Source organism: Taurulus bubalis, assembly GCF_910589615.1.
Source record: "Taurulus bubalis genome assembly, chromosome: 11".
Lineage (NCBI taxonomy): Eukaryota > Metazoa > Chordata > Actinopteri > Perciformes > Cottidae > Taurulus > Taurulus bubalis.
This window is the reverse complement of record NC_136599.1, coordinates 9,136,792-9,157,810: the sequence shown is the minus strand read 5'-3', so window position 1 is coordinate 9,157,810 and position 21,019 is coordinate 9,136,792. Positions and strand designations below refer to the sequence as shown.

The 21,019-nt window shown below is 40.0% G+C and overlaps 2 protein-coding genes across 2 annotated transcripts; both read left to right on the top strand.

Moving 5' to 3' along the window:
- Nucleotides 1-561: 561 nt before the first annotated feature.
- ccnt1 (cyclin T1) lies at nucleotides 562-7,237 on the top strand (the record flags this gene model as incomplete). Its single annotated transcript, XM_079226799.1, has 9 exons — nucleotides 562-734; nucleotides 1,376-1,457; nucleotides 1,548-1,676; nucleotides 3,668-3,728; nucleotides 4,472-4,534; nucleotides 4,661-4,706; nucleotides 4,884-5,047; nucleotides 5,191-5,261; nucleotides 5,368-7,237. 9 exons carry the CDS (start codon nucleotides 562-564, stop codon nucleotides 6,619-6,621), a joined length of 2,043 nt encoding a protein of 680 aa, XP_079082925.1. The 3' UTR covers nucleotides 6,622-7,237.
- A 1,856-nt stretch (nucleotides 7,238-9,093) lies between these two features.
- On the top strand, nucleotides 9,094-20,210 carry kansl2 (KAT8 regulatory NSL complex subunit 2). The gene is made up of 10 exons (XM_079226259.1): nucleotides 9,094-9,112; nucleotides 10,531-10,788; nucleotides 10,897-11,069; nucleotides 11,238-11,352; nucleotides 12,344-12,507; nucleotides 12,645-12,808; nucleotides 14,119-14,215; nucleotides 16,256-16,509; nucleotides 17,849-18,043; nucleotides 19,953-20,210. The coding sequence occupies exons 2-10, from the start codon at nucleotides 10,538-10,540 to the stop codon at nucleotides 20,043-20,045; spliced, it is 1,506 nt and encodes a 501-aa protein (XP_079082385.1). The 5' UTR covers nucleotides 9,094-9,112; nucleotides 10,531-10,537; the 3' UTR covers nucleotides 20,046-20,210.
- The last annotated feature ends 809 nt before the right edge of the window (nucleotides 20,211-21,019 follow it).

Below are 21,019 nucleotides of genomic sequence, written 5' to 3'. Positions count from 1 at the left end.
ATATATATATATATATATAATATGTATATATCTGTTTATACTGCCCAAACTGTTTATACTGTCTTCATTATATTATCCACCACATTGCACTGCAATTTAACTGCTTCTCTTTTGCACTCTTTTGTTCAGATGCAAACTACATTTCGTTGTCACAGTGCTTGTAACATGTGCAATGACAATAAAAGTTGAATCTGAATCTATATGTAGTTCTACATATGTACTACTACTATAATTTTCTTTATATGCATGTCTAGAAAATCAATTAAAAAAAATTTCATCACAAAAAAATACTACTACTATAATACATACATACTATAGACTATAATGTATATACAAGTATATATATTAGTGTATATATATATATACACACAAGAAAGTGTATATACACAAGAAACTGTATTGTGTATATATATATATAAATAAAGATATATATAAATAAATGTTTTTTTATATAAATATATGACCCCTGCTGGTCATCGAGAGAATGACACAATGTTACTAACCGGTGTGACGTAGGTTCCTGTGACGCGCAGAAATTTTAAACTATCGTCCTTCTCAGTGATGGCGGCTTCGTTTCGTTCTCTCCCTGCAAGCTGTAATAACAAATGGTACTACACAAGACAACAGATCGACAACAGCCCATCTCGGCGAGCCGGACTTGATCCGGACAAGGAGCTGTCCTACAGACAACAGGCGGCGAACCTGCTGCAGGACATGGGACAGCGGCTCAACGTGTATCTTTTGTCGAGGGACGACTTGCGTCTCACCGAGTCGACACTAGCTTAGCTAGCTAGCTGGCGAAATTTAGCTTCTCATGAAGCCGGTTGGGCAAAGAGCATGACCTGTGTTTTGTTATTGTGTTCAATTTGAGGGCTTTGTGGTTGTTTGTCGTGTTTCCCCGGGGGATTTCACGCGGTGGTTCGGGATTTCACGACGTTAACCGTTGGCGTTCAGCTTTATCCGAGAGCGGCGCAGTTTAACCGGAGCAGGCCTGTGTGGTCGGCAGGCCTTCAGGACGGTAGCTTTTAGCTTCCCCGCTTACTTTGGACGTTTGTGGAGAAACGGTGCAGCTTTAGTGGAACAACACTCTTCATAAACATTGTGTTTTTAGTTTGTATAAGTGTTTACATATTGTTTGTATTGAGCCAACACTTGTATTTGTGCCATTAGCGGCTCCAGGCTAACAGTGGAAGCTAGCTAGGGTTTCTGTTTGTTTGTCACTGGTGTGATATTGAGTTTTAGCTAAACCTCTTTTTAGTTGTGTTATTTCACATGTAGACCAATGCGCCCGTGTCTTATACACGATGTACAATAACACCGCTGTTGCGATCGGTTTGTACTCTTTGCTACATTGTCCTTAACTAACCTGTATCAGGTCTCAACTTACAATAAACACAGCCATCGTGTACATGCATCGATTCTACATGGTCCAGTCGTTCACCAGATTTCACAGAAATGTAAGTATAGCGTTCACCTGAAGTCCTCTATACAGCTATTGGAACTTGTGTTTAATCAACTCGTGAACTTGTTTTTGTTTACAACAACAGGTTATTTCTCCCGCCGCACTCTTCCTAGCTGCAAAGGTCGAGGAGCAGCCCCGGAAGCTGGAACATGTTATCAAGGTGGCCCATGCATGCCTCAATCCTCAGGATCCTTCACCAGATGTACGCAGTGATGTAAGTGTTGGGCCGTCTTCAAAATTGCCTGCAATTGTGCTCTGTCTTCTCCTGAGCTTACCTGATGGGGTAGAGTTTTCATCTCCACAATACTATGACTGAAGGGGAATGTATTGTTTCATCAGTAGAATTTGTGAAGCTTGATATTGCTTTTGACCGATCATTTATTTTTTTCTAATTGCAGCTTCAATGCTGATGCTCTGCTATGGAATGTCTTTTGGCAATATGTTGACCGCTGAGCTTTTTTATTTATTCTTGCTTTTCACATTGGATTCAAACTGGGTACAATAACTTGTTTTGTTATGCGCCACTTTGGTGTGGGGTAGACAATCTGGCGGTTTTAGATCGTGGTCAATCTTGAAGGTGTTCGCAATCTACTTTTCAAGCAAATCCCAGAGATTGTTGTATTTATTGTCTTACATCTTTTCTCAAACTTCACATAACCTCATTGACCAGTGGAACAGTGCTATGTGAGCAAACAATAGAGTGATAGAGCTCAATAGATGACTGCTGATTGGATTTGGCTCTTCCTTGGGTGATGTATTGTAAACCATGCAACACAAGTTGTAGCTAGGCATGGCGGATTTAGGCAGCTGGATTATCGCAATGTCGCTGGATCATGCAATACTCACAGGATCACATATCTCAAGAAATAAGTTTGATCCGGCAAGCCAGAGCAAGGACCAATCATTGTCCTGTGATGCACTAGTAGCAGCTATAGGTGTGGTTTAGGTGTTTGTGAGACAACACAGAGAGGTGACTGTTTGTTCAAAACAACAATGCCGGCTCCTGAAGATGTTCGTGTAGAGGCTTCAATAGTATGAGGTATATCTGCACTGTAGAGTATTTCTTCATTGGAAAGAAGAGGGAAGAACGGCACTGAAGGCTTTTCTCAATGGAAAAGATGTTTATGCTCTTCTCTCGACGCGCTTCAGTAAGCGTTTGATTGACAGATAGTGTATCCAATCACTTGCCACATATGTTTTTAAAGTGCTTGCCCTATTCAGTGTCCAATGACTGCTTCTCAGGTGGTTCTGTGTAACAAACCATGGCGATTTGATGGCGGATGAGGAGCTTGTGCTGAAATAGAGCTCATTGTTAGTTGTATAGGAATGGTTTAGCTATGCCGTGTCAGATATTCCTTAAGCCGACGTTATCTGTCAATTTAGTCAAGCAACGGCAGGCTCTTCTAGAGGTAATACAACAAACCTATTCAATCGCCTTAAAAGAAAGAACCTGCAATAATATGCCAGGGGTGCTTTACTCGGGGCGACACTGCCTCACTCCAACTCACCACACCGAACAAAAACAAAACAGTTACCATTGACCGAAGCATATTAGCCGTTAAAAAACATGACCGAAGCAGCAGATAACTGAGATGGTCCCAATATATCTAGTGAAGGATATGCTTCCATTCAAAGCTGTTCAGTGTTGGATTCAAAATGCTGGCATGAACTGCCAAGCTTGAACAATGTTTCAAATGCTGGCATCCAATATTGTCATCTTCAAGACTTATTTACCAGTGTGAGATTTCCGGAATTTGAAAATGCAATTTTGTGTTTATGTTTTTAATGTATTGTTTTGTAATATTCAACTTTTTTTTCTTATCTGAGTTTTGAGTACTTGCAATGTGTTATTTTATGATTTATTTTGGCTTCTGTTTCTCAAACTCTGGTTTTAATCACCATTTTGAAACCTTTGTATTATCTTATGCAGTGCAGTAATGCAATGGTGTAAATGGAGATTGGGATATTATTTTTTGGCCCGGATCGCACCACCCCTACCTCAAGTGTTGTTCCTTCTTGATACATGGTTCAAAGCAAAAGACAAAAATATATCCCAGTGTCTGTGTAAGTTTTCAGTGACCCAGGTTATGTGATGTGATGCGTGTCTGTGAGGCTCTGTCAGCTCTACAAGAAAGGTGGGTTTAATGTGTTTGACAACGGATGGAGGCCTCTCAGTGAGTAACGTGCCTGTCTCCTCAACCTCAGGCCTACCTGCAACAAGCCCAAGACCTGGTCATTCTTGAGAGCATAATACTTCAGACCTTGGGTAAGTTGGGAAGGAAAAACTGGGTCTCTTGATTTCCCTCCCGGAACACATTTAATTATAAAAATAGTGCTAACCTGTTTAACTTTTGTCCACAGAAAGCCCATGTTGGCAGCACAGGAAAGAGACATTTAGGCTTAATATTAGCAGCATTTACCCACTGTTGCACTACAGTGTTTCTGCTTTTGTTCCTATAATGTCCATAACTTTTTACGTTCCCCCCCTTTTTTCTTTTTCTTGTCTACATATTTTTTAAGCCTTTTGTTTGAGGTCTCCGACGAATCGCTGCATCCTGAACAATGGCTTTTAGTATGTTTTCTCACTGGATTAATCTTTTCCCATGTTTTCAAGCTTTAGGCAGTTGAAGAAGATAACTTGTTTTTAATTGACAACACCAAATTGTGTGGGGGGTTTTTTTTTTTTTTTTTTTTTTGTGTGTGTTTTTTAAACGAGTCAGTATCACTCAACAAAGCAAGAGTTGGGAAACCTGAATTGTATTGGCATTCTTTTAATTTTTTCACATTCATCTGTTTTCACGTCGTCCAGCATATTATTGGAAGAGCCAAGTTAATCTCTGCAACACTTAGTTTGGTATAACAGTATTATTTTTCTGTTTTTCAGGGACTTGAATGATTAAATGAAATCTATGTGGTGTATATGTTAGTTTGACTTCTGCATTTCATTTATCGAGGCTTGTCTCTTTTTGTCCCTTTTTTTTTTATTTTTATTTTTTATTTTGATTACAGCGTTTGAAATCACCATTGACCATCCTCATACTCATGTTGTCAAGTGCACTCAGCTTGTCAGAGGTGAGCATCAACTCTTCAATTTTGCTAAATTATCTGTATGGTTCAGCATAATAGGAAGTGTGCATGTTACATGATTAATTCGCAGGTTTTAAGTGTGTTTTTTTTTCTTCTCTATTGTTGTTCCAGCGAGTAAGGATCTGGCTCAAACATCATACTTTATGGCAACTAACAGGTATATTCACAGTTCACTGTAAAATATTAGCTTCTGTAGTTTTTGGGATATGAACAGCATGTTTTCATATATTTTGTGGATATTGTGTACAGTCCTCTAACTCAATATGTCTGCTCTCTCTTCTCTCTTCTTATTTTTCTGTTTTTATTGCCTTCTGGGATGTATCCTGCCACATAGTCTGCACTTGACTACGTTCTGCCTGCAGTACAGTCCGCCGGTGGTGGCCTGTGTGTGCATCCACCTTGCTTGCAAATGGTCCAACTGGGAGATCCCCGTGTCTACAGACGGCAAACACTGGTGGGAGTATGTTGATCCCACAGTTACCCTCGAGCTGCTAGATGGTATGTGCTGTAAATTACCTCGTAATTCAGATAATTTCATGTACTGTGTCTGAAAAGGAACTACAAGCCATACATCAGATACTTGATCTGAAGTTGTTTTAACTTCCTCCAGCTGATCTTGTCTTCTCCGTAACTTATTTCAGAGCTCACACACGAGTTCCTGCAGATTCTGGAGAAAACACCTAGCCGGTTGAAACGGATTCGCAACTGGAAGGTACTTTTCCTTTCTCCTTATTGACCAATGGAGTACAGCCAAGACATCCTGCATTAAGTGTACATTAAATGACTGAACTGTGATGCTCTGTTTTCTCGGCTCCCAGGCTGGAGGTCAGACACCAAAAGCCAAGACAAAAGTTCAGGAGGACGAAGACCAGAGGGACACCATGATGAGCATGATCTCTATGGCCTCATCAGAGAGCACCGTGGCAGGCTTGATGAGCCTCTCGGCTCCACCTTCCGCCTCCTCTTCCTCATCCACCGGTGACAAGGACAGGGATGAACCTGGCAGTGCTCCGACTTGGAGTGGAAAGGGTCAGGCTGCTTCTGAGCTGCTGCAGCCAAACAATGAGGTTCACGCTCCAGCTAAGGTGTCGCTGAGTGAGTACCGGGCCAAGAACGCAGACGTCTTGGCTGCCCAGAAAAGGAAGCTCGAGAACATGGAGGCCAGTGTGAAGAGGGACTATGCCAATGCTGCCCAGGCTCTCATTGGTCAGCAGCAGAGGAAGGAGAAGCAGCATCACCAGCAGTCTAGCTCATCCTCGTCTGACATGTCCAACCCGTCGCCCATTATTCTGAAAATCCCCCTGGAGAAGGAGAGGCATGAGAGGACCTCTCTCAAAATGCGCCTGCCTCTTGCAGGGGGAGGAGGCAGCGGCGCCCGGGGTCAGGAGCAGGACATCAAAGTTCGAATACGAGTGCCTGAGAAGCAAAGAGGGAGCTCAGGAGAGGAGGGAAAAAGCAGGGACAAGCACAGAGAACGGTCTAATCACCATCATCATCACCACAATCACCACCATTCCTCTTCTACCGGTGCTTCACTCTCCTCTTCACACAAACATTCATCTAGTTCTAGTGGTACCGTTGGCGGCAGCAAAAAAGTCCCCAGCGACTCATCTAGAACAAGCTCGTCATCCTCTTCTGCGTCACGTAAGAGGACGCACTCCCAAGATCCCACAGCAGGCACTCACCATGTCACTAAAGTCAGCAAGTCCTCTAGGAATCCCTACCAGCTACCCTCCCTGTCTTCCGCCTCTGGGCAAACTCTGGGGCCCGGCTCCGACATTCTCCCTGCCCTGGGTCTCCCCCACCACCAAGGGAACTATCCCCACGCCAAAGGCGACAAGACTGACACTAATGGGCACGGTGCAGCAGGGGGAGCCCAGTCGAACGAATACCAGGACACTTTTGAAATGCTGAACTCACTTCTGAGCGCACAGGGGGTCCAGCCATCCCAGCCGTCCATGTTCAACTACAGATCCCAATATGGGGAATACCGGTACAGCGGTTCCAGGGGGAACAGGCCCCCGCCCCTCCCTTCAGAACCGCCTCCCCCACTGCCGCCGTTACCCAAATAAGTTCCCGATCAGGAGACGCATTATGTACATTGTCCTTGACAACACCCATCTTGTTACATAGAGTATTTTTCTTTGCCACCCCGCCCCCCCCCCTTTTTTTCTTTTCTTTTTTTAAACTCTCCCAACATTTTTATAGGTTTCAGTGTGACAGCAGTGAAATGTACTGGTGAAATAAATAAGTAGTCAACCTTATTGTTTTTACACTTTTTGGGCAATAATGAGAGGCTTTAAAAGCTTGCAAAATGTGAGGAAAAAAATACAGGAAAGTGTAGATAATATTATTTAGCTCTTCTGTTAAACTCAAATGAAATGTGATAATGGGACCTGGTATTTGTCATTGTCTTGAAATCATGAGGAAACTAAAAGATTTTCATCACACACCTCTTAGGTCTTCTTTCCGATTGTCTTTTTTCCGATTGTCTTTTTATAATGTTTTTATAGTATGTTATTTATTAATTGAATGCTTTTTAAAAAAACAGCCCTCTTTTGTACTTTTTTTTTTTTTTTTTTAATTTTTCCCCTCTTTGTTCTTTTTGGGCAGAGGGATATTTCTTTATCAAGACTCTACAGGCTAGTTTGAGAGTGCATGTCTCCAAAGCCATCTTTTCCATATTTTTGTCCTTTTTTTTCTTTTTTTTTTTTAAAACAGCCATAATGTAAAGGAAATGTGAGAGCCCATCCCTGGTCTTCATCCATTGTATTTCTTTCATTATTTGGTAAGCTTGTACAGAGACTGTAAAATGTTTAAAACAAACATGAAATATTTTTTACATTTTGTTATGAAAAATTGCAAAAAAAATGATGTAAATTAAGAAATCTTGTACTTTTTTGTTTTAAGATTTTGTGTGTTGCAGTCATTGTTTTAAATGGTTGTAAAATATTCATAATCAGTTCTCTAATTATTACACTAATGGACAAAGTTCATACCAAGGATATATATCTATGGTTTCATCAAAGGGTTCAAACATATCTACACAGTATGGTCACAATGAAGGAATTGCCAACAAAAAAAATATCCCTCTTGCGAAGAAATGTGAGTTTTTAATTCTGTCATGTTATTTAGCACATGTTTCTTCTGGAGGACCAGTCTTTTTGGAAATAGGCCGAATGTATCGATATACAACCATTCTAAATGGTATTGACCGCAGTGTCCAAAAAACTGCCAGAAAGAAAAATATTCCTGCTGGTGCTCACCTACTCTAATTAATTGAATTCATGGTGAATTTGTTTTCTAAAAAAAATAGTGGAAGAGGTGCTACTTGTTAGCAAGAGAATAGGGTATCATCTGTACATTTAATTCATACTAAGCTTTATGTGGTTTTAATTGTATAGTATTACTGCTCTTAACCTGCTTTCTTTTATCAGTTCGTAATCAACTTAAAAAAAACGTAAACTTTATTATATTCGTTATAGACATACAGGTACATACATGAAAGATTGCCTCTGTATTTAACCCATCCTAAGCATTTCAGAAGCAGTGGGCTGCTGTAAAGCACCCGGGGAGCAACTTTGGGTTCAGTATCCCGCTCAAGGTCCTTTCGACATGCTGACAGTAGCAACCGGTGATCAAACTCCCTACTTTGTTTCAAGCATCACCTGCCCAACCTTAGTTGCCCTCAAAAACATATTTGTTTTAGACAGTTCACAGTAATGCAGTACAACAAATCATCAGCCATACAATTGTAATATATTTTTGTTCCCATGATTATATGGAAGATAAGCTGAAAAGATTACAGCTCTTTGCTCAGGCAGCAGAGGTTTATGGGTTATTCAACTCTTGGTTGTAACAGGGAAACAGTAAATGCACTGAATATTTATCTCACTAGGTTTGCCTACAATGCAAATGACAAAGTGTTACATGTATCATGGCGGGCTATTAGAATAGATGTCCAATATATTGCCATTTTTGAAAATTGTTTTAATTGACCTGGACAAATTTTAAAATTCAAGTATTAACTTTATGATGCGAGTCATAAAAAAGAACGCTCATTTAAAAATAAAACCCATATGTGAGAAAACAATGGAAGACACTCATGCAACCTAACAATGCAAAATCCAATAGCTACAGTAAGTTTCATGTTTTTCATGTCTTAGTGTTTTTAGCGACACTCAGGTCTGGAAATGAAACGTTTTGGGATTTTATTTTTGTTTTCAGTTAAAATGTTACATGTGAACACTGTTCTTTTTGATATGTGGTTGCTTTATTCTCAATTAAAGTCAATAAATATTTTAAGAAAACTCTTGCTGCATTACATGATTTTATAAAACTTCACTGGTGCAGTATTGTGGGCGGAGTGAACATTTGTTTCGTTGATGCCACTTTGATTGGCAGCTTGATTGGCCAATGAAGTACCTTGAGCGTTGACCAATCACAGCTCTGAGTGGGTGGGCTGATATTGCGCTTACAGTGGCAGTTACTGGTGAATGCAGGGAAACCTATGTGGTGTGCTTCGGAAGCAAGTTGAACCTGGCCGGACCTTTGTGACAAACGGTAAGCAGTTACAAACAATGAAGGCGGATCTATTAATTTTCTGGCACGGAGGCGTTTTGACAACATCGAGACAGATGGTGGTCTGTTGCCGTTCTACCGCAAATTCCCCTTTTAGCTACAAATTGTGAAAAATAGCGGTTGGCTAATGCTAGCAACTGCTAACAAAGATGGCCGCGCCATAACTCAAGCCCGACGCACTAACGCTACGTCTTTACGTTAGTACGGTTTACGGTGTTTTTATGGTAATGACCGTCGTTCATGTGAACAACGTATCGCTATCTTAACGTACAAAGTTGTGGTGACGAACGTTAGTCACCCGAACGGCCGCCGCCTTCTTAAACGTTGTTTTAAATGAAGAATAACAGAAACTTTGGGTTTTACACGGTTCTTTCCAGTGAGTATTAATACAACGATATCGTGTTAGTTATGTTTGCTTTCTGCGTGTTTACACGTGTTTAACGCTACGTCACGTTTGACAACTCGGACCTCTGGACCCGATTTATGATTTAAAGGTGTAACGTTAAATCCACATGCAATTTATTGTATTTTATATATACACTATTTGCAATACGTAGTTAGTGTACCTCTACTCTTACTATTATATGAAAGGATTAATGGTGTAAAATGTATTGTTTTGTCTGACCAATGGTAGAAAACCTATTTTGTTCTACTATTTTAAGTTTGACACCATAATATCTTAAATGCTAAAGATTTGGGAAATTAATGTGATATTCGCGGGGAAATTTGACAGTTTTGCTTTTGGTCTCAGTGTCGTCAGTTCAACTCAAGCCTCCTTATTTCGTGTCTCAATCTTTTGTCTGAAAATAACAAATGTCTGAGGGTTAAATATGTATAAGAGTAATAGTAATATCTCAATACATATTTTTTTTACCAAATGCATCTATCGATATTGCAACAATATTGTAAGGTTGAGTATGTTGTTTAAACAAACATTTTCAAGGTGACATTTTTTCATAAATAATCATCAATAATGTGGATATGATTAGTGTGTGACGATCAGAACAATCTGTAAATTCACTTTAAGATAATGCAGCCTTTTAAACCAGAACTAGAAAACTCTTGTGCCATATTACAATATCCAAAATCTAAGACGATATCAAGTCTCATATCAATATAATATTGATTGATATCAGTATAATGACATTTTGCATTGCACTACTGGTGATGTTTTCAGTCTTTTGTTTTGTCTGACTGACAGTACAACACCCAAAGATATTCAGTTTACTCTCATACAAGACACACGAAACAAAAGTCGTACATTTGAGAAGCAAGAATGAAAGTGTTTGCTATTTTTTTCCCCCAATTTAAAAAATAAATAAATAATTGTTTGGCTTATTGGTCGATCAATTGATTAATCAATCTACGGACTAATTGTTTCAACTAATAATCTTTGGCAGGCTTGCAATGAACAGGATACGAATCCACGTTTTGCCTTCGAGTCGAAACCGAGTGACCCAGACACCTCGTTCTCAGGAGCCCCAGGCATGCTCCTTTACCCAGCGACCATGCTCTCAGCCCCGCCTGGATGGCCTGGAGTTCTGCATCAAACACATTTTGGAGGATAAGAACGCCCCATACAAGCAGTGCAGCTATGTCTCTGCCAAGAATGGCAAGCGCTGCCCCAATGCTGCACCCAAAGTTGAGAGGAAAGATGGGTGAGTGGAAAGTCAAATTTAGAAACAAGTTACACCTCAGTTTTATTATTAACTGTAAGTCTCAGTATGAAGACACTTTCTTTTCCAATGACTCTTTCTGTTCTTTAGAGTGACGTTCTGTGCAGAGCATGCTCGCAGGAATGCCATGGCCCTCCGAGCTCAGATGAGAAAGGCGTCTTCCGGTCCATCCCCCGAGTCACTGTTGTCCCAGCTTAGTGGATACAACCGTGCAGAGACTCGCAGCATTGACGGAGGTCGCTCTGAAGCTAGCCGTATTCTAGGTACAAGGTTTTGTTTAGACTTTGTCAATCGTTGACACCGTTTAATCTCATGTGCATTGATATTTCCTCTGTATTATGTTGGGAGTGAATTGATGTGGTCAGTTCTTTTGCAGTTTGTTAACATTTGTGAATATGATTCTAATTTTTCACATCACCTGCTCTGGACAGATGAGGACAGTCTGAGTGAGGAGGAGCAGGGTCCTTTGGTTCTTGACCAAACATGGAGAGGAGACCCTGACAGTGAGGCAGACAGCGTTGACAGTGATCACGAGGATCCTCTGAAGTAAGATAAATTAAGTTTTAAATCTAAACTTGCATAACAATATGACCCATTCGGAAAAAGGACGAAGGGGACATGACTCTATATTAATGTAATATTTGAATGTGAGGCCAAAAAACCTGAAAACCGAAAGTTTCCCTCATTTCAGGGTTTTCAGTAAACCTGCTTTTTAAAACAGGCCCCTGTATTGATTGAATATATTTACATTTAAACCTGTTTTCTAAATTAGTTTATCTACTCACTGAGCCATCTCCACCATGGCCCTGATCAAGACGAGCAGTTTGCAGTAGCTGTTGGTTTCAAAGGGTGCCTACATAAAGTCCTTCCTGTGGTCTGTTGATTTTTCCCCGAGTTATAAAGGGACTAATCTTTTCAGTTGGAAGGAACAAAATCCCTTCTCAACCTGCCTTCATTTGAACTCAATCATTGAGGGTATTCTCATGTTCTCCTTTCAACAAGATTTGCATTTTAATTTGATTGATTTAGATTTTAGTGTAAATCTTAATTTTAGGATGTTTGCTTAGAAGTCCATGTACTGCCTTAGACAATAGCTGTAACCCAGTTTATACGACAAATGAATACCAAGCAGGTATGTATTGTGTTAACTTTGGAAAGGTAACAAAATGAATCTGTATATTCAAACACTAAAAAACACAGGATTTTTGAGTCACAAACAGCTGCAGAAAGATCTTGGAAAACAAAAATATATAGAATATTCGGTAAAACCTTTCTCTTTTGTGAGGGTTATTTACCAGCGACTTTTTAGAAGTACAGTTCTCTTGGAAGGCACACCTATTGTATAATTTCCATGAAGCATGTTGCTTTCTTGTACATTAATTGCAAAAATCGGTATACGATATATTCTAATTGTAAAATGTCTTGATTTAGTCTTAATCCAAGATTGTGTAGTTGGAGGTTGTTGGACGAGTTTAATATGGGATACCATGGCCCTTTTCCGGTGAATACATTTGTGTATTTTTTCCTATTATCGCAGACATGCAGGGGTGTACACAGCAGAGGAAGTGGCACTCATCACCCGAGAAAAACTCATCAGGCTCCAGTCCCTCTACATCGACCAGTTCAAACGCCTGCAGCACCTGCTTAAAGAGAAAAAGAGGAGATACTTGCACAACCGCAAAGTGGAGCACGAAACTCTCGGTAAATATACAACGAATGAGTTACTAACTATACCTTTTGCCTTGTTTACATACCTGTTCATCAGTTCTTTGTAGAAAATCACCCCACACCCTTTCATGTTTACGTGCGTTATCTGTACTTGTTTATGTTGCTGTCAGGGAGCAGTCTGCTGACGGGGCCAGAAGGTCTGTCGATCAAGGAGAGGGAGAACCTGAAGAAGCTCAAAGCGCTGCGCCGATACCGTCGTCGGTACGGTGTTGAAGCCCTGCTGCACCGGCAGCTTAGGGAGCGGAGGCAGGCTGTGACAGAAGGAGCATCTCAGGTGTGACCCCATCACAGTAGTAGTAGTAGTAGTAAAACCAATTTTTTAAGGGTCAATTCGTCAAACCACAAAAGAACTGTCTCACTACTCCCAATCTAGCCTTGAAAATAGTTTCACGTTTGTCTGTACAGGTTTAAAGATATTATGTCTAAAACTTTCGCGGCCATCATAGTTTACATGTGAAAAGGGAATTATCTTTGTTTTTAGAGTGTTAACCAACAGCACATGTTGATTTTTGCATACGGCATAACAGTTAAAGAATATACTCGATACTCATTTAGAGCTGGGCGATAACCCGATTTGATCAATTACTTCAAATGAATTGTTTAGGACCAATGTTTAAAGAAGCAATATGCAACACTAAAGGCATTGTAATAGCAGCAAACAACTATTTGACATTTAAAGATATAGAGGAGTACTGTCTACATGGGCACAGAACTAATTCACTATTTGTTGTTAGCCAAGCTCCTACTTTCTTTGTTGATGTGGCCGGCCGGTAAGGGTCTTTTCAAAGGCCTAGTTTTTGTTTTTAAAAGTGTTTGTGTGTGTGTGGCAAAACAAATATATAGATTTTATTTTTAGGTCATCACCCAGCCCTCTACTAATTTCGCAAAAATTACTGCTATTCTGTGTTGCACTACTGGACTAGAGAGGTAGTTGTTAAGTATTTGCTGACATGGAAGTAACGTAAAAGTTTTGACGTACATGAAAGTTGAGCTTTTATCAGTGGCAGCTGTTTGCCTACCGCTTTCTGTGGAGAGAGATGATGCTGAAGGCTTTCACTGCTTTGATTAAGAAACATGCTATTTTCTTCCACTGTTTTGCAAAGAAGGCAGACTTTTCTGATCTGCGTGGCCATTTGCCACAAAGGGATGATTTTTTTTTTTTTTGGGTAATTTGGTGCACAGGCCTTTTCTGAAGTGAACTGAGCACACCCAAAAGTTTTAGGATATTGAGCATTAAAGGGTGTTCCTAATGAACATGGCTCTTTTTATTTAAAAAAGAGAACATGTCCTGCTTTTTGAAAATGTCAATAAGGAATTTCATGCTTTAAATATAGCAGGACAGTAGTGTCTTCAATCATGTTGTTTACTACAGTGGCTAGGGGAGATAATAGATTTGTTTGAGATAATGTATAGAATTTCTCCATATTTTTATTGCCTTTTTTTTTTTTTTCCTAACAATTCTGTGGCATTCGGGTAGGAACGATAATGTTTTTACGGGTGATTATAGTTGTAAAGGAAATGTGTCTTTTTTAAAATTCTAGATTATTTTTGGTCTTAACGTGACTCTTCTTCACTTTGTTGTAGCAACTCTCAAGAACGGTGCACGAGAAGTGCATCTCCTTTGAGGAGGGAACCCGATGTACCAACCCTTCCCTACCCATGACCCGCCACTGCATCTCACGTATCCTCAATGATGTTTTCATTATGTGTTTGGAAAATAGTGTGATCTGTTTGCATATAAAACAACCTGGGCCCTCTTTCAGAAAGCAGGTTTACCGAACTCTGAGTTGACTAACCCTTAGATGGAACACGCTTGAGTTTTCACTTCCAGAACAGCTGATCAGAGTTTGTTCAATCAAGTATAAGTTTATTTACTCTAAATTAAGCTTGTGTGTGTGTGTGTGTGTGTGTGTGTGTGTGTGTGTGTGTGTGGTGAATGGAGGGTGGGGGGGGGAAGCCATCATCAATGGAGCTCTGATTCCACTATTCACCATGGCAACAAGTAAACAGGCAGCCTCCATTTTAGTTGGATCTTTTTAACAGAACCTGAGTCAGAGGGTAATATGGTCAGTAAGTGAGCACAATTAGGTTTTATTCTGTATTGTCGTTTAATTAATAATTTACCAGACTATGACATGGAATCAGACTGTATTAGGCTGCAGATGGATGGATAGATAGCTACTTGCTTTATTAATCCTGCAAGGGGAAATTGTTTTTGCTGCAGCGGTATGTATGTATTAGTTTTAATCAGACGGGTAAAAAACACAGGGGCCAACTGACTATGAAAAATATAGTTGAAATGTAAAAAAGATCATATAGCTCACAATCTGACCCGGTGATTACATTTTTTATACAATTTTAAATCTTATACATTATCTTAACTCGATAGAATTCAGTGGCTTTATTTCAGATACTTTAAAAAATGTAGTAAAGTCAAACGCCTTCGCTAAAATGCTGTTAAAACACGTTCACTATACACAGCTTCTAAAAGTAATTTCATCTCAAACTGCATTCTACCGCTGCATCATGATCCTTCTCACTCAGAAAAATTAACATATAATCTCCAATATTATGGGAATTATGTTCCATCACTGGCGGTCACAACATTTTATTTTTATATATTAAAAAAATAACCCACTCGCAAAAAGGAATGTGAAGCCAAAAAAACCCTAATTTCAGGGTTTTCAGTAAACCTGCTTTCTAAAACAGACCCCTGTATTGATTGAATATATTTACATTTAAACCTGTTTTCTAAATTAGTTTATCTACTCACTGAGCCATCTCCACCATGGCCCTGATCAAGACGAGCAGTTTGCAGTAGCTGTTGGTTTCAAAGGGTGCCTACATAAAGTCCTTCCTGTGGTCTGTTGATTTTTCCCCGAGTTATAAAGGGACTAATCTTTTCAGTTGGAAGGAACAAAATCCCTTCTCAACCTGCCTTCATTTGAACTCAATCATTGAGGGTATTGTCATGTTCTCCTATTTTCAACAACATTTACATTGTAGGTTTTTCTTGGCTAACAACAAGAAAATAGTTTTATTGCAAGTACTTAACTTTATGTGCTTCTGATTGTCCTTTTTAGTTGGAAAAAAAGTTGTACAAATACACTCGGCACAACAGTCAAGTCGTCTGCAAAAGTGCTGGAGCGATACGTTGACGCAAAAATATTTGGTTCGCATAATGCGCATGTAGAAAGAAGTTGCCGCATCAGGTCAGAGCTGCAAACCCTGTTGTAAACTCTTATATCATATTCATCTACTGTATCAACTTCTGTATCTTTGTACATGCTAAGTTAAGTATTACATGCATCATAAAGAGACAAAGGTTGGATATCCGGTTTTATTTTCAGGCTTCAAAAATATTTACTTAAATGAAGATTTTTAAGACTCATCTAAAAACTAATGGACCTTTTGTGTGATCCCTAGACATGTAAATAGTGCTTTTAGGGTTAAAAAAACGATTGTCATGTTCTGGTGCGCATGCCGGCTTCACTACAGCGAGAATAATCTATGCTTAACATTTCAGTATTTGACTGTTATTACAGTCTGAAAATTGTTTGGCTTTTCCTCGCCCCACACTTATTCAAAAATCAATTTGCCAGTGATGAGCTTGACTTCATGTTACTCCAGTGATTATTAATATCCATGTCATAACTATTTTAAGTTTGTATTTGTGCGTTTGGACATCATGTGTCATTGTTCTTGACAACCAGCCACTCAGACATCTTCCAGGACAGTAATCAGGTGCTTTTCAAAATGTGCCCAGGCCTGAAAGATGTCCCATGTGAACGCAGCGTGCACATGGGACAGTCTGACGATCCTCGCTGCCCGCTTCACCTCACCCTGCCTCCCCCCATGTACCAGCCCGAGCAGGAACCTCCACCACAGGAGCAGATCACCACTGCAACCAGAGACATGTATCTGAGTGCGGCAGAGCTTCAGCCCACAGAGAGCCTTCCCCTAGAGTTCAGTGATGTACGTAGACATGACCTACCCCTACCACTGTCCTCTAATGTATATGCATTGTATTAAAAATGTGAGTGCCACACTTATTGTTAGGTAGCTTGCTCAGGTCAGACCTCGACATGCTACAGGAGCTGTTTAGCTCAAACTTGCAGAGTATGCCGTGAAGTTGAATCAGAAACATGTTCCCATAACAAAAGGACCAAGCCATTTGTTTGTGACCGGACTGAGGCCACTTCTAAAGGGTCTCGAAGCTGTTGTTTTGAGTACAATTGTTGTGCTTAAATCTTCTCAAATTAAGTGAACAAAGGGGGGAAAACCGGTGGCTAATTATGTAGGTTTGAAAACACCCTAACACTGAAAAGGCACCAAGCAGTAGTTGAAGTGCAGCCTGCAGCGAGCTGCAGTGCAATATCTACGGAAAGCTGTGGCTGCTGCTGCAAACTCAGCGAGCTTCAACAGTTTGATTCTGCAGCATGGGCAAGCTAAGAGTTTGGGAAAGTTTGACTTTTGGTGGCTACTTGCAGCCAGAAAATACTCTTAACCAATAAGTAAACATTGACATGTTGACCTATGTTACAAAGATTATTTCTTTTCTACCCGAAACATGTCAACACGCCTCCAGGGCAGCAGAAACATTATTGTGACATGCCGCACTTTGCTTGGTGTGTTTCTGGTGTAAACTAGTACAGACTGAGCGACCCGAACCGGTCTGCTGTGTGATAGTGAATATGTGATTTATTTTTTAGAGAAATAATTCAAAGTTATTGTAAATTGTTGATATATGGATGGATAGCTGTTGCTTCATTTGTAAAAAGAAGAAAAAAAAAGTCAGTATGAACCAGACCAGACCATAAAAGGCATAAATGTATCCAGCAAAAGGTTGTTACACTCTTGAAATACTACGACCGGCACTTTTTTTTTTTTTTTTTTTTTTTTTAAAGAAGACGCAGCAGGCAAAACTCATTTAGTGCACTGAGTCCTTGCAACGCTTAACAAGCCACTGAGGGGCGGTTCCCATCAGATTTAGTTGTGATGTCCTGATCAAAAGTTTTGATTTATTCCACAAATCTCTTCAGCTTACCATTTGCTGTTTTATTACTGTACACTGTTTTATAAAAAGTATAAACACAAAATTGGGCAGGAGAGAATGCTGGATCACAAGATCAGAAACCTCTCCCACGTACAAAGCAGCAACACCTGAAGCTGATTGCATTGATCCAATTATCCCAAAACAGGACGCTTCGACTGGTGGTCGGAGGTGTAAACATAAATAAAACATATATACATACAACTTCAAATGGCTCCTACAAGTTTTATGTTAAGCTTTAGATTTCATCCTATTATACAGGACCTGGATGTGGAAGGGGACGGTATGCAGGGCCCTCCTTCCCCTCTACAGTTTGACACGGCCCTGGCCCTGGAGGACCAGACCATCAGAGCCATCGCTGAGGGCCCGATGGACATCCTGACTGGAGAAGACCCCGACCTGGACGCTTCGGGACAGCTCTCGGAGAGAGATATGGATGCCATCATGCATGATCAGGTTAACTCTCAATCAGGGGCCTCTTGAGTCTTTCTTTTGAATGGTTGTGCCCATACGCTGTTCATTGTATGTAATGTATGGGTCTAATAAAATATTGGTCACAATCTTTGTTCGTACGGTATCAATTTTAAGGGGTGTCAGGTCGTGCGATGGATGACTGGTAAATTGTAAAAGAAACAAAAGCAACTTAAAGGTTCTTTGACAAATGTAACAAAAAAGTTTTTTTTTGCCATTTTGTCTTAACTGATATGACCAGGTAAACATTGCTGCTGTTTTTTTTTTTCTTGCCACAATAGATCCTCCTGTTCATACTGGCTGTTAAGAGGTCCTTTCCAAACGTGCTTCCAGTGTAAACGATGGGGAACAAAATCCTCAGTCACTGCTCTCTTATCTGAAGTTAACATGAGACGTCTGCACAGCAAGGAAACCATTCGGTGAAGTGTAAAGAGGGACTTTTATACTAAAAAGATAGACACACACATTAGCTTCAGATAAACTATGGAATATACGTTTTTCACAGAATCAGAACTGCGTATTCTGTCAGCTTGTACATTGGGAACATCCTGCAATGTCCCCACTGCGGGACTAATAAAGGATTATCTTATGTTGGGAAGGGATCTCTTCTTCAGCCAATACAAACTGGCAGGAAAAACTATTTGTTAATGAAATCTCTCAGCTTGCGTTACTAATGTTTGTAAAATGTAGTAAAACAATCAACCAGCTCTGGCTGTAGTGCCTCAAAAAAATTAAAAAATACTGAAGCCAGTCATGTCCTGCTAAAAAAAGGAAAAATATGGATTGAGATAGTTGGATGTGAATATCTTTTATTAGAATAGCTGTTTGCTCTGAGGTTTAAGACGCTGCCTATGAACTGAATATCCCTGGTTTAAGTCTGTGAGGACCTTTTGTTGCACGTCATCTCCCATTTCTCTCACTCATTTTCTGTCATCCCTCTACTGTTGACTGAACAAAAGGACAGAACATTGCAGTTCTATCTTCATCAACTTTCACAGTGATCGGTTGATTGACCAAAACCTAAATAGTTACCCATTAAATAATACTCCAATTGAAACAACAATATGGTCAAAAACAATATTTCATTATGAAACTATTAAATGTAAAAAAAAAAAAACCTCTCACATTGCAAAATAAAAGTAGACAACGATTAAAGTCATTTAAAATCACAGCTTACGTCCTACTAAGAAATTACTGGTTGTGCCGTCACATGCCCTGGTGTTTCTGGGAATTAAAGCGTCCGTTCACTCCACTTTAACCTTAATTCCTTGTCCTCTGAACCAGCTGTCAAACTCTTCATCTGGCCGACGGAAATGTACATGAACAACAATAGCTTTTATTTAGTTGTTTGTATATTTGTGTATGTATATAACTCCCTGAACACGTGACATACTGAGCAGAGTATGTGGTCCTGTCTGTTGCAGCACAGTGATCGGTTGCAGCAGCAGTCACATTGTGAGAGTTTGGCTAAATTTCCATCATTGTCAGAATTTTAAGGCTGCCGGTCTTGAGCCAGATTTCCATTCACTGCGAATTTTAACTGAATTTGCAGAAGAAAGCCGGACTTGACTCACAATGAGATGTCGCACCACTGTTTTTAATTGAGGACCAAACGATTTCACCACACTTCTCTCAACCATCCCCTAAAATCTGAACAGGCTTTGAAGCAAGATGTTATAAAAACAAACCACTAAAGTCAGTAAAGAAACCAATCATTTTTGTTGTGTCTCCACATTCTTGTACTTCATCTCAGACACACATGTAGGAATTTCCACCATGACATCAGCACAAGTAAGCGGAGCATTCTTTGGCTGTAAATTACACCTCCTTTTAGCCACAACAGCAGAGCAGTACATGTGCCAGTGTCCTCCTAACTTCCTGTTCTTCCACCTAGGTGGTGTCAGACGTTGGAGGAGGTGAAAAAGAAGACACCACCGATGATTCACTCCAAGACATCGTCTCTGCTGCAATCGATGCTCCTAGATGAAAAGAAGATAAAGAATATGATTCACTTTCAGAAATACCTTTACTGCCCCTTTCCAATATAGTTTATTACAATACGTTCATTGATTGTACTTAAGGTCATCATGTGGATATTTTTTTCTGGGTGTGTCTATTTTAAATAAAAGGAGGACACTCATCTTTTGTCCACAAATATACAATTTGATGATATATTTATTGAAGTTAATAATGGTATTATAGGGTGTATTAAGTAAGGTTGTGGTTCAACAATGGGATTCACAGTGTAGCGCTAGACCCAAAAATCCAATGAGCATAAATAATGTGACAGGGTAGCACATCCTAGATTTAATAATCAAGAAAGACAAAATACTAACAATTCACTATTTGATTGGCGTACAACACAATACACACACAGAACCCTCTTCAGAGCTTTTGAAGTACACAGATTAAGTTCAGTAATGTACATATATTCAAAGTATGCCAACGCCTGTTTCATGGCACTAAAAACACATTCAGATTATTTTTTTTTAAGTACATTGAAGTTATGTTTGGCAGCATGGGGACAGCCTCCCAAAAAGGAAAGAAAAAAAATTGGGGCGGGTAATGCAATTTCATGCAATGACATCACTTTTCCTCAACCCAAAACACTAAACGCCGAGGCAGAGAATAGAAAGCGGCTGCTGCTGCTGCTGCTGCAGGGGAGGACGCTTTAAAAAAAAAGAAGCACAAGATAGACATGTTTTAAAGGAAAAACTAGTATATGTGTGTCTTTTATTCATCATGGAGAGGCAGCGTCGTCTTCGACCGTTTCCAACCAAATGAGGTGAGTTTTTAACTAGCAGGAAAATGCCGTTTCATGTACGCTTGGTCGAGAATACCGACAGAGGCTGTTGGCGTGCTTTTCATTGATTTAACGTCCCGGTGAGGTGTCGGTCTAAGCGGATGTAGCCTCGAGCTAAACGTGCGGTTCTCTGTCTTCAGCCATGAACGCCCCGGTGT